General features: G+C 41.5%; 1 protein-coding gene across 1 annotated transcript in view; it reads left to right on the forward strand.

Annotated features, from left to right (window-relative positions):
* SPIDR (scaffold protein involved in DNA repair) overlaps positions 1-14169 on the forward strand; it is an 801106-nt gene that overhangs the window by 772469 nt on the left and 14468 nt on the right. Inside the window, exons 15-16 of the mRNA XM_069731306.1 lie at positions 2245-2449; positions 4148-4294. Of these exons, the coding sequence (XP_069587407.1) occupies positions 2245-2449; positions 4148-4294 (352 nt within the window). The remainder of the gene's footprint in view (positions 1-2244; positions 2450-4147; positions 4295-14169) is intronic.

Below are 14169 nucleotides of genomic sequence, written 5' to 3' on the forward strand. Positions count from 1 at the left end.
TTCATCCAGCGCGATATAGCAGAAAGCCGGTAATTCAATTACCGGCTTTTGCTTTCTCCTTCCTAAAACCCGACATGATATGAGACCTGGTTTACATACAGTAAACCATCTCATATCACGATTTTTTTTGCATATTCCACACTACTAATGTTAGCAGTGTGTCTATGCAAAATTTGGCCGTTCTAGCTAGTAAATTAAGGGGTTAAATGGCGGAAAAAATTGGCGTGGGCTCCCGCACAATTTTCTCCACCAGAGTAGTAAAGCCAGTGACTGAGGGCAGATATTAATAGCCTGGAGAGGGTCCATGGTTATTGCCCCCCCCTGGCTAAAAACACCTGCCCCCAGCCACCCCAGAAAAGGCACATCTGGAAGATGTGCCTATTCTGGCACTTGGCCACTCTCTTCCCATTCCCGTGTAGCGGTGGGATATGGGGTAATGAAGGGTTAATGCCACCTTGCTATTCTAAGGTGACATTAAGCTAGATTAATAATGGAGAGGCGTCAATTATGACACCTATCCATTATTAATCCAATACTAGTAAAGGGTTAAAAAATACACAAACACACTATTAAAAATTATTTTAATGAAATAAAAACAAAGGTTTTAATATTTTATTGAACGCCCAATCCAAGCTTTTCTCGCTAACGCCGCTGCGTATTTCTCGCAAGTCACACTGCTGGTCCGTGTGTAATCCGTATTTTTGGGGCTTCCATAGACTTTCATTGACGTTTTATTTGCGCAATACAGTGACAAACGCAGCATGCTGCGATTTTCTACGGCCGTAGAAAGCCGTATAATACTGATCAGTTTAATACGGCAGATAGGAGCAGGGGCATAGAGAATAATTGTGCCGTATGTTTTGCGAGTTTTACGGACGTAGTTTCTGCGCTCTTACGTCCGTAAAACTTGCAAGTGTGAAGCCGGCCTAATACTAAGATTTTGTTATATGTACAAATCTGTTGACTTATTGCTCTGTGTGGTTCCATATATTTCTTTACTGAAAGGGAACCTGTAATGCATCAGAAAAAGGGCAAAACGGCCATAATTGTTAATATAGTGTTTTAAATGCAACCAAAGGGTTTTTATTTTTTTTATTTTTTTTTTTATATTAATGGGAGCCTATCACCAGGAAAAAAAACTATCAGCCTGCAGATATGTGGTTAATCTGCAGGTTAATAGCATTATTAACCTGCCTGGTGCTTGCACTTCGCTCTGAAAATGAACTTTATTCCCCCTTCAACAGTCCGTGGCTGGTTCAGTTAGCGTTTTGAGTTTAAAGAGCAGCGGCTGTAACTGCGCCCCCGGCTCTGACTGACACTGGCTCTGTATTGGGGTCAGCTGTAAGTCAATGCCGGGGGCACGCTAACCAGTTGTTGATTTCTATACTCAGAGTGGTGACTGACCCTGCGCCGGCGGGGAAATAAGGTTAATTTTCTCCTTGCAGCGTTTGGCTAAGAGCAGGCATAGGGCAGGTTGATAACACACTTAACCTGAAGATTAACAGCATTTTTTTCTGGTGACAGGTTCCCTTTAAATGTAAACCTTTCATTTTAATCCTGTATGTGATGATACTGAGACTGCTGAAAAGTCTAGTGTACAATGGGAAATATTAGTCTAGATTGCAAGATTCCTGATTTTCTTTATAGATAGTGATATTGAAAAGTAAAAAAACAACATTTTTAATACATATAACATAAACGAGCAGATTTAAATACGTAATTTTCGTATAATACATCCACTTTAAAGATATAGCTCTATACTGTAATATTTTCCTACGAGGACAGTCCTCAGAAGGATAATCCCTTTCCATATGCCTTGTAAGGACATCACAGAGGGGATCCTTTTGAAGACTCCTGCCAATGCGGCATATTTGTGCATTACGTGGCTTCTGTGGTCAGCTGCACCTTGGCAATACCCGCTGACCACACAGGCATTTGCCAGCTGATCAGAGTTTTATAAGAAGGGATGTCTTCAGAGATGACAACTTTTAATAAGTTCAGATCAATGTATAGATTTTTGTGAGCTAGTTTTATTAGTCGGCATATTACATTGTTTTCTAAATACAAATATAAATTGTTCTTAATTACGCAAATGCATTGTTTATGAGATTTACACCTATTTGTTTAGGTTAAATGCCTTTTACTTATTATCCGAGGACAGTATGTCCAGGTCTTGTATTGTGATAATATTTTTACATCCTATGCACATTAACAATGCTGTAATTGTTCTACTTGAAATTCTAGATACAAAGTAACCTTCCAGGACAGAAAGAATTATGGTTGTATGTTACTGACACTACTCTCCAGGTGGCATCTGAGACCCTTAGCAATCCTAGAAGTCTCAAAGTTTGCATTTTGCCATCTTGTGTATTCGACAAGACACTACAAGAAATATTTTCTGGAAAGTCACTTTGCAGTATATTTTTCAAGGACGCAGTCAAAGAAAATGGTAGGAAGTTTGTGGATATTTTTTTTCAGTGAGCATGAATTGTTGATATAAAAATGTATTAAAGGGAATCTGTCACCTCATTTTTCGCATATAAGCTGCGGCCACTACCATTAGGGGCTTATCTACAGCATTATGTAATGCTGTAGAAAAGCCCCCGTTGTAACCTGAAAGATACGAAAAACAAGTTAGATTATACTCACCCCAGGGGCGGTCTGCTGCGGTCCAGGTCCAATGGGCATCGCGGGTCTGGGTCCGACGCCTCCCATCTTCGTACGATGTCATCATTCTCCTTGCTTTGTGATGTGGCTCCTGCGCAGGCGTACTGATTTGCCCTGTTGAGGGCAGCATAAAGTACTACAGTGCGCAGGCGCCGGGCCTCTCATCATCTTATGAAGATGGGAGGTGTCGGACCCGGACCTGCGAATCCCATCGGACCAGACCGCTCCCCCGAGTGAGTATAATATAACTTGTTTTTCTTATCTTTCAGGTTACATCGGGGGCTTATCTACATCATTACAGAATGCTGTAGATAAGCCCCTAATGGCGGTTGCTGCAGCTTATATGCGAAAAATTAGGTGACAGGTTCCCTTTAAATAAAGCTGTAAGAGAATATCATCAAATTAATCATGCCGATATTGAGACATGCCATTTTGTCAATTTTTTTTTATAAAAGAAAAAAAAATCTGCAATCACTTGCTCTGTTTTATGGATAACATGAAAAGTAATGTTTTACACAGTGCAGGTTATCTTTTATAAAAATGGATCTCAGAATGAGTACATGGCATATATGTGTAAAGTTTGGTAAGCGAATTATAGTAAATCTATTCCAGTGTCGTTGTATCTAGTTCTTTAGGGTACCGTCACACTATACGATTTACCTACAATCACGACCAGCGATATGACCTGGCCGTGATCGTAGGTAAATCGTAGTGTGGTCGCTGGGGAGCTGTCACACAGACAGCTCTCCAGCGACCAACTATGCCGAGGTCCCTGGGTAACCAGGGTAAACATCGGGTAACTAAGCGCAGGACCGCGCTTAGTTACCCGATGTTTACCCTGGTTACAAGCGTTAAACTAAAAAAAACCAAACAGCACATACTTACATTCTGGTGTCCGTCAGGTCCCTTGCAGTCTGCTTCCCGCACTCAGTGACTGCCGGCCGTAAAGTGAAAGTGAAAGCACAGCCGCTGTGCTCTGCTTTCACTTTACGGCCGACAGTCACAGTGCGGGAAGCAGAGACGGCAAGGGACCTGACGGACACCAGAATGTAAGTATGTGCTGTTTGTTTTTTTTTAGTTTAACGCTTGTAACCAGGGTAAACATCGGGTAACTAAGCGCGGTCCTGCGCTTAGTTACCCGATGTTTACCCTGGTTACAAGCGAACGCATCGCTGGATCGCATCGCTAGATCGCTAGATCGGTGTCACACACACCGATCTAGCGATGACAGCGGGAGATCCAGCGATGAAAGAAAGTTCCATACGATCTGCTACGACGTACGATTCTCAGCAGGATCCCTGATCGCTGCTGCGTGTCAGACACAGCGATATCGTAACGATATCGCTGGAACGTCACGAATCGTACCGTCGTAGCGATCGAAATGTTATAGTGTGACGGTACCCTTAGGTTAAGAGTTATCTTGCTGTCTTTTGGATGATTGTAATGTACACAACACCAATTGAAATGTTTTTATTGGCAGGCGGGATCATTTGTGTTGAACGCACAGTTCTCTCATTACAAAAGCCCCCTTTATCCTGCACCTCTGGCATTAGCGACCTAACTGGCCCTGTCAGACTAGATGATCTGGATTCTTCAACAGAGGCAAATACATTGTGCACCGTAAAAGGTTGGTACATAAGAATAACAACAGGAACATGTTGGCCCTTTTCACTTTCAAAATATCAGATTACGTGTTCTATAGTTAGACACAGTAACAATATTGTATACACTGTCTACAACAGCTTGATTAATCTTTGCATCTGAAAAATCAACAACACAAAAACTATACAACTAATCATACTTATTCTTCTTATTAAAAGTGCATGCTGCAATGCCAGTCTACAGATGTCATAATAGGGCCCATCAAATTTTCCAGCAGTCACTGTCTGCTGGGGAACTCCTCTTGCCATTAATCCCAAATGTGGTTTGCACGTTAATGACCAGGCCAATTTTTACAATTCTGACCACTGTCATTTTATGACATATTGTACTTCATGATAGTGGTAAAATTCCTTTGATATGACTTGCATTTATTTGTGGAAAAAAAAAAACGGAAAATTGGTGAAAACTTTTCATGCCTTTAAATCACAGAGAAATGTCACACAAAATAGTTAATATGTAACATTTCACACGTGAACTTTACATCAGCACAATTTTCGAACCAAAATTTCTATTTGTTAGGACGTTATAAGGGTGACAGATTTTTCATTTTTCCCACAAAATTTACAAAAACCATTTCTTTTAGGGACCACGTCACATTTTAAGTCACCTTGAGCGGTTTATATAGCAGAAAACACCCCAAAATAATATTATTCTAAAAATTTAACCCCTTAGGGTGCTCAAAACCACATTCAAGAAGTTTATGAACCCTTGAGGTGCTTCACAGGAAAATTTACTTCAGATCCAATTTTTTTTTTTATTTTGGGAAGAGTAACAGGAAAAAATGGACTAGAAAATTAGTTGTGTAATTTCTCCTGAGTACGCCGATACTCTATATGAGGGAGAAAACTACTGTTTGGGCGCACGGCAGAGCTCCGAAAGGAAGGAGCGCTATTTGACTTTTTGAATACAAAATTTGCTGAAACAATTGGAGGGTGTCATGTCACGTTTGGAGAGCCTCTGATGTGCCTAAACAGTGAAAATCAATCACAAGTGACACCATTTTGGAAACTAGACCTCTCAGGGAACTGATGTAGATGTGTGGTGAGCACATTTAACCTTCAGATGTTTCACAGAAGTTTATAACATTGAGCCGTAAAAATATTAAAAATCAAATTTTCCATCAAATATGTTTTTAGCCCAAAATATTGCATTTTCATATGGGTAACAGGAGAAATTGCACCATAAAATTTGTAGAGCAATTTATCCTGAGTATGTCGATACCCCATATGAGGGAGAAAACTACTGTTTGGGCGCACGGCATGGCTCGGAAGTGAAGGAGCATCATTTGCAGCACGGGGCAGCACGGTGGCACAGTGGTTAGCACAGCAGCCTTGCAGCGCTGCAGTCCTGGGTTCAAACCCCACCAAGGACAACACCTGCAAAGAGTTTGTATGTTCTCTCCATGTTTGCGTGGGTTTCCTCCCACATTCCAAAAACATACTGATAGGGAATTTTATTTGGCTTTTTGAATGTAAAATTTCCTAAAATCATTAGCGGATGTCATGTCCCAATTGGAGAACCCCTGATGTGCCTAAACAGTGGCAACCCCCCACAAGAGACCCCAATTTGGAAACTAGACTCCTCAAGGAATGTATTTAGATGTGTGGTGAGCATCTTCAACCCCCAGGTGCTTCACAGAAGTTTAGAAAGTTGCACCGTAAAAATCAAAAAATCAAATTTTCCCCACTAAAATGTTATTTTGACCCCCAATTTTGTATTTTGAGTAGCAGGAGAAATTGCACCATACAATTTGTTGTGCAATTTCTCCTGAGTACGCCGATACCCCATATGTGGGGGAATACTACTTTTGAGGCACATTGCAAAGCTCAGAAGGGAAGAGGCTCCATATTGGAGGTCAGATTTTGCTGGAATGGTTTGAGGGTGCCATGTCACTTTGGCAGAGCCCCTGAGGTGCCAGAACAACAGAAACCCCCCTATATGTGAACTCATTTTACAAACTACACTCCCTAATTAATTCATCTAGCGGTGCAGTGATCACATTGACACCACATACAGAATTTTATACCATTGAACGGTGAAGAAAGAATAAATTACATTTTTACAACTAAAATGTTGTTTTAACCCAAGTTTTTAATTTTTCTAAGGGCTAATAGGAAATTTTTTCACAACAAACTGATGTCCATTGTCCTGAGTGCGCCAATATCCTACATGTAATCGGGAAGTATTTTTCAGGCACGGTGCAAAGCTCAGAAGGCAAGGAGTGCCAGATTTTACTGTTATTGTTTGCAGGTGCCATGACCCACTGGGCAGTGAAGGAAAAATAACTACATTTTTAACCCCAAAATTTAGTTTTAGGCTCAGATTTTACAATTTCACACCTTTAATGGGTAAAAATGGCACTAAAATTTGTCCCACAATTTCTACTGAACGTGGCAATACCCCATATGTGGCTGTACAGTTCTACTGAGCCATAGGCTTGGTTCCCATTGCGTTAATGGGAACGCGCTAATGGACAGCGTTGCACGGCGAAATTAACGCCGTGCAACGCGTCCGTTAGTGCGCCCATTCACGGCAATGGGAACGCGCAGCACTAGTGCGTGCCATGTTCGCCACGCGCTAGCGACGCGCCGGTGTTTCCTGGCGCGCCGCGGACGCTGCTTGCAGCGTCCGAGGCGTGCCCGCGGTCCGTTCCCCGCTCTCGCAGATCGGGGATCTGCGAGAGCGGGGACGTTACCGCGACCCCGGGACGCGGCGCCATTAAAAACATTGCGTTAGCGCAACCTGCTAGCGCTAAACGGATTGCACTAACGCAATGTGACCCTAGCCATACGGAGAGACTCTGGAGGAACGGAGCGCTCTTTGCCTTCTGGTGTGCAGATTTTCCTAGAATAGTTTGCAGAGTCCATATACAGAACCTCGAATTGCAAGAAGAGCAGAATCCCCCCTCAAGTTACCCCATTTTGAAAACTATATCCCTTGTGGAATTTATGTCCAGGAGTAGTGATGATTTTGACTCTATGGGTAGTTTCCGGAAACAAGCAACAATGAATGTTGCTGAGTGAAAATTGCAATCTGCAGTTGTAGTGACCAGTACGCTGTAGTGACCAGTACATTTCAGTCACCAATACGTTATGTCCAGCCTGTGTTTCTGAAAACATGCACCTGTTAGTTAGGAGGGCTCTCATTGCTTCAGAAATGCCAAATGTTGATGCGATATGTGGTTTAGGTACACTGCAGGGCTCAGAAGGGAGGGCGTATTTGGATTTGGGAGCAGAGAATTTGCTGAATTTCTTTTGGAAAGGTGAGGAGCCATTTTGCTTTTCTAGAGCCTTTGTGCTACCAGTAACTTGAAAGCCCCCTATATTTCTGTTAACAGATGACAGACCTGAGTTAGGGCTTGTTTTTTTTTGTGGATTGAGTTGAAGCTTTTATTGGGAACATTTTATATAACATTTGGGATCACATTTCTCCGGCGCTCTACACTGACTACTTACTTTTGGGGGTTTCCATCTAAATCTCTGAGTGACGTGATTCAGATGAAACTCCCGAGGGATCCATTCACTATAATGCGGCAGCACAGATATTCTGGACTCCGTCTGGCCTCTGTTTAGCGGTGTCCTTCTTTTCAGAAGTGCACAAAATTCCATCTGCTTCATTATAGTGAGTCTTCCGCTGGAGGTTCCATCTGAGTCACGTATTTCATAGATTTACATGGAAACCCCGGTGTAAGCACTCAGCGCAGAGAGCAGGATAAATGTGCGCCAAGCCTTACTGCGATCTTTGGGAAGCAGAATGAAAAAATCTACAGCATGTGAAGAATTGGTTTTATTTATTTTCTACACTGTTCCTTGTGCGGTTAAAGTGGTTAGGCGACTATATTCTTCGGGTCGGTGCGATTACAGCGGTACCAGATTTAGATAAAGTTTTTATGTTTGGCAGCTGTCACACACTAAAAGATGCTTTTTATTGCAAAAGATAGTTTTTGCATCACCACATTTTGAGAGCTATAATTTATCCATATTTTGTCCTGTGAGGTCATATTTTTTTGCGGGACGAGTTGACAATTTTATTGGTACCATTTTTGGACACATGCCTTTTTTATCACTTTCTATTCCCATTTTTGGGAGGCAGAATGAACCAAAAATAGCAATTCAGAATTTATTTATTTATTTTTTTTATTTTTTTTTTGGGGGGGGGGGGTTATACCGTTCCGTGTGTGGTAAAATTGATAAGGCAGTTTTATTCTTCGGGTCAGTACGATTACAGTGATACCTCATTTATATAGTTTTTTTTATGTTTTGGCGCGTTTACGCAATATTATTTTATAGATAAAATTATTATTTTTACATCTTTTTATTCTGAGAGCTATAACTTTTTTATTTTTCCGCTGATGGAGCTGTGTGGTGGGTTGTTTTTTGCGGGACAAGATGCCGTTTTCAGATGTACCATGCTTATTTATATCTGTCTTTTTAGTTGTGTTTTATTCCACTTTTTGTTTGGCAGTTTGATAAATCATTGGTTTTTGTATTTATTTATTTTTTTATGGCGTTCACTAAAGGGAACAGTTTTATAGGTCGGGACACGGCGCTACCAAATAATTTTTTTTTCCATACAAATATTTATTTGTAGATACAATATATTTTTATTATTTTAGTATTATTATTTTTAAAAAAAATATTTTTACAATTATTTTAATTTATTTGTTTGTTTTTTTTTGGAACTTTTTTTTAATACTTTTTTTTTTACTTTGTCCCACTATGGGACTATCATTTTTTGCAGGCTGATTGCTTGTATAGCATGGGGATTCAAGAGCATCCCTGTGCTGTACAAACTGTCAGCTCTGCACTGACTGAGAAAGTTGCTGATCATTCACTGCACATGATCAGGCAACTTTCCTAGCTCTGGTGAGCCGGATGTCATCATCACTCTGCCGGCTCCCGGAATGCTGCGATGGCAGTATTTAGGGTGTTAAAGTGCCGGGAGCGGTGTGTGACCGTTCCTGACATTTAGTGTCGGGTGTAATCTGTCAGAATCAGCTGATACCTGGCGGCGATCACTCGCGCAAAGCTCATGTGTGCGGGCGATCACGATGACGTAATAATCCGTCCCTGGTCAAATAGGTCCAGGGCACAGGGACATGTTATTACAACATATGTCAGAAAGGGGTTAAAGGGAGCCTGGCACCCCCAAAATAATAAATAATAATAATTTTATTTATATAGCGCCAACACATTCCGCAGCGCTTTACAATTTATAGAGGGGACTTGAACAGACAATAGACATTACAGCATAACAGAAATCACAATTCAAAATAGATACCAAGAGGAATGAGGTCCCTGCTCGCAAGCTTACAAACAATGAGGAAAAGGAGAGACACGAGAGGTGGATGGTAACAATTGCTTTAGTTAGTCGGACCAGCCATAGTGTAAGGCTCGGGTGTTCATGTAAAGCTGCATGAACCAGTTCACTGCCTAAGTATGTAGCAGTACAGACACAGAGGCTATTAACTGCATGAAGTGTATGAGGACATGATCCAAGGAACCTGATTATGTTTTTTTTTTTTTTTTTTTTGAATGGGCCACACAGGGATAGTTAGGTTAATGCATTAAGGCGATAGGCCAATCTGAACAAATGAGTTTTTAGGGCGCGCTTAAAACTGTGTGGATTGGGGATTAATCGTATTAACCTGGGTAGTGGATTCCAAAGAGTCGGCGCAGCACGTGTAAAATCTTGGAGACGGGAGTGGGAGGTTCTGATTATTGAGGATACTAACCTGAGGTCATTAGCGGAGCGGAGGGCACGGGTAGGGTGGTAGACTGAGACCAGAGAGGAGATGTAGGGTGGTGCTGAGCCATAGAGCGCTTTGTGGATGAGGGTAATAGTTTTGTACTGGATTCTGGAGTGGATGGGTAACCAGTGTAATGACTGGCACAAGGTAGAGGCATCGGTGTAGCGGTTGGTGAGGAATATAATCCTGGCAGCAGCATTCAGGACAGATTGGAGCGGGGAGAGTTTGGTAAGAGGGAGGCCGATTAGTAGAGAGTTACAATAGTCCAGACGACTGCAAAATGCATTTTAAATGTGATATATAGTGTTGATGATTTTCCATTTTTTTTTCATATTTTCCTCCCCTTCTTCCAAGACTCATAACTTTTTTATTTTTCCGTGCACATGGGCATATGACACTTTGTTTTTTTGCGGGATGAGTTGTACTTTTTTTTACATCATTCATTTTATTATGTAAAGTACTAGAAAGCGAGAAAAAAATTCCAAGTGCGCTGAAATTGCAAAAAAGTGCAACAGTAACTTCCTGGTGAATCCGTGTTTGGTGTCCGTGCCTGAACAGTAGGTGTACAGATACCGATCTTTAGTGTTCGGGTTCGCCCATCTCTACTTATAGACATTTCTCACTTTTCATAGCATGAACTGTCTTAATATTGCCCGTTTGTGTGCGGCCGCATTCACATGCACTGCGCGCGCATTCTCTTCCTGTCTCCTTCTTTTTGATGACACTTGCAGGGAGAAGAACAGGCGCGACCACAGTGATAGCATCGTGCCTGCAATGCTGAGACACAGGAGCACAGGTTGAATGGTGGAAGAGAGAGACAAGGAATTCCTGTTCCTCCATTGTATTAAACGGTTCCTGCATCCTTACCGGTGAATCTAAGACGTCGATTTGGGCTAGTTCCACAACAGAACTACGTGGTGTGGTACACCTCTATTTCCAGCCCTTTGTTCCTGTCCATCCTGCAGAGTAGGACAGCCAAAGGCCGGATGTGGCCTGTGGGCCGTAATATGCCCATGTCTGTCATTGAGTGATAGGGCAATTTAAATTTGGTTAAATAGAAACCTAGGGTTTGTGTCTGTAAAAGAGAAGTTTAAATGTGGCCGAATTACGGCTGCGGGAAACTGTCTACATATGACTAGAATAATTTAACTTGTAAATAAAAATGTGGAAATTGTACTGTTTGTGCTAGCAGTAGTGAGGAGAACAGCATGCAGAGACATCACATCATTTGATGTTCCATTACATATACATCCAGATTCATTGCTCGATATTACCTGTCTCTCCACTTTAAACCATTGTAGATCCTAACATCATCAAGTGCTTAGAGTAAGTAGCACAGGATCAAGTTTAAGGTGGTCCGGCTTTCCCAAGGTTGTCTATTACCTATAGCAACCAGGCCAAACAACGACTCATCTCTCAACCAGATATTATTTGGGGTTCTGGTGCATCTATGTTTATGCCTATATGTTTACGTCACATATGTGAGAGTGGAAGTTTTCCTTTAAAAACAGCATCATTGTGTAAGAAATATAGCAGACATGTTGAGGTTCATCAACCTGCTCAATTTCCTAGACACTTGATGGGAAGATGACTGAGGCAGAATAATTTTCCTTACTTGTTGGCGTCTGTGTTTAATGTTGTTTCAGACCTGCAATTACATCTGGTTAGATAAATGGTGTTAGGGCAGGGCTTCCAGTTTGGTGCCAATTTGTTGGGCTAATTACCACACTTAGATTACACATCTTTACCGTTGTTTACGGCAAGTTCTTTTCCATTTTGCTTCTTTCAGTCATTTGTTTTCTTTCTCATGTCACGTATACAGTTTAAATGGAGACTAATTTTATCTCTTATACTGTAGCTTGTCACAAAATCATTGATGTGTCTGTGTGTTTCTGGTTGTCTTTAAAGTATATGCTGGGACAGCTTATGGTCACTTATTAAAAGATCAAAGGTTCTACGTGAATCAGCCAAAACCATTTTAAACCACTGACAAATGAAGAGAACACCATTGGCTCACAGCATCTCCAACACAACACATCTTGTGTGTTTTTGTTCCCAGTTTGCAGTGGTTAATAGCTACCATAATTGGTCCTAGCAAGGACAACTAGTGAACAGGAACCAGGGTCAAGAGGAGCAGAGTTTGGTGAAGCTGGTACGGAGCTAAGGCTTGCCTGCTGTTCTGAGGCCATAAAAGTGCTACTGTAACACAAACGGCTTAAAATATTCCTATGACAGAGGGATGTCGGAACATAAAGTGAATCACAACATACGGAGTATTTCAAGAAAAGCACATCCAGCCCATGAATGGCAGCGCTTCCCAGGACTCACATTCAAAGATGATATTTCATATTTTTTTATTTCATAACTTAAAATAGAAGAGATACAACGCGTTTCGGATACAGTATATATCCTTCTTCAGGTATCATAAAAACACAGTACAAATCCTAGGATTTGTACTGTGTTTTTATGATACCTGAAGAAGGATATATACTGTATCCGAAACGCGTTGTATCTCTTCTATTTTAAGTTATGAAATAAAAAAATATGAAATATCATCTTTGAATGTGAGTCCTGGGAAGCGCTGCCATTCATGGGCTGGATGTGCTTTTCTTGAACTACTCATCCTGTGTGAGCCTTACTCTGGCTCTCTCACTTGGATCCACCCGAGGCAAGCTGCAAGCCCTGTATATTGAAAATTATCTCAGAGGGAATTTGGAGGATACACGATCTAAAGCCATTTTAGTCTTTTATCAGGTGAGTGCATAAAATTGTGCACCCTTTAAAGACTATAATATTGTGTTTACGCACTTAGGGCGCCGCGATTTGTCTGTTCTTCTCTCCCAAACAGGGTTTTTTTGTATAACATACGGAGTATGGTTAGACTGCCCACCAGCACTGTTCGCCACGGAAAGTGCTTGCTATGTCTTGTCCATATTAGAACTGGCCCAAAGAGCAAAAAAGATGTAGTCAGTCATATATGTGTGGGAGACCATCAATCCTGACATGTATGTACATACCATCTACCCAAACGTTGTTGCAGGCCAGGTACAACTCTTCATGTTGTCTCCTAAGCAGGATAATGTGCATAAAAAATGATCAAGATGGTTCAAGGAACATGATAAAAAGTTCAAATTGTTAACTTGGTTTGTAAATTAGTCAGATATCACTCCTTTCTGAGCCCCCCTGGAATGTGCTTCGTGGTGATTCAGTGGTTAGCACTGTTTCTTGGGTTCAAATCTCGCAAAAAGCAACATCTACAAGGAGTTTGTATGGGTTTCTTCCTGGTACTCTAGTTTTACCCCTACACGCCAAAGACATACTGGTAGGGAATTTGGCTATCCTAATGTCTGTAAAGGGCTGCGGAGATGATGACACTATATAAACAAGCATAATAATAAAATAATAAAGAATAAGTGAAATCCTGGAGGTCTTGCTTTGCAACTTTGAAAAGGATCTAAAATTTTCATGCTAGATACCACAAGACACCTTCCTAGATTTTGTAGAGGACTAGCATTAATGGGTCAGAGCTGTTATTGATGCAGGTCTAACATCCAACACTTCTATTGATCAGCTGTTATTTCCTCTGGTAGTGGGCGGGTGTAAACGGGGCATGAAGTGTAACAGCTCATCTCCATATAATGTCTAGTGGCCACTACAAAGTACTGCAGTTCAGCTCTTTAAAAGAATGGTGCCAGCGCCAGGAGCGGACGCTCATGTTACTCAGGTACGTGATTTGCATACTTCCGGCCACATTCTGACTAGCCTGTGTCTGGCCTAACTCCATACACTTGCATTGAGAAAGGACGTGCCCATCTAGTCAGCATGTGACCGTATGTATGCAAATCACATGCTTGTGTTCAAGTGGCGGCCGTCAGAGAATCTTCAAAGCTTGGGATGTGAGGATTCACAAATCTGCAGTCACATAGTGACTCCTGACTTGTAGCCTACGGCTGGACAATCCCTTTAAATACATTGGTCTGCCTATGTTGCAGCTTGCACTACAGATGTACACTATTCAGAATTCTTATTTGCTGTTGAGAGCTGGTGACTATGGACAATCTCATAACTGCTTAGATGAACCCCCTTCAATT

This window comes from Ranitomeya imitator, chromosome 6, assembly GCF_032444005.1.
Source record: "Ranitomeya imitator isolate aRanImi1 chromosome 6, aRanImi1.pri, whole genome shotgun sequence".
Classification (NCBI taxonomy): domain Eukaryota; kingdom Metazoa; phylum Chordata; class Amphibia; order Anura; family Dendrobatidae; genus Ranitomeya; species Ranitomeya imitator.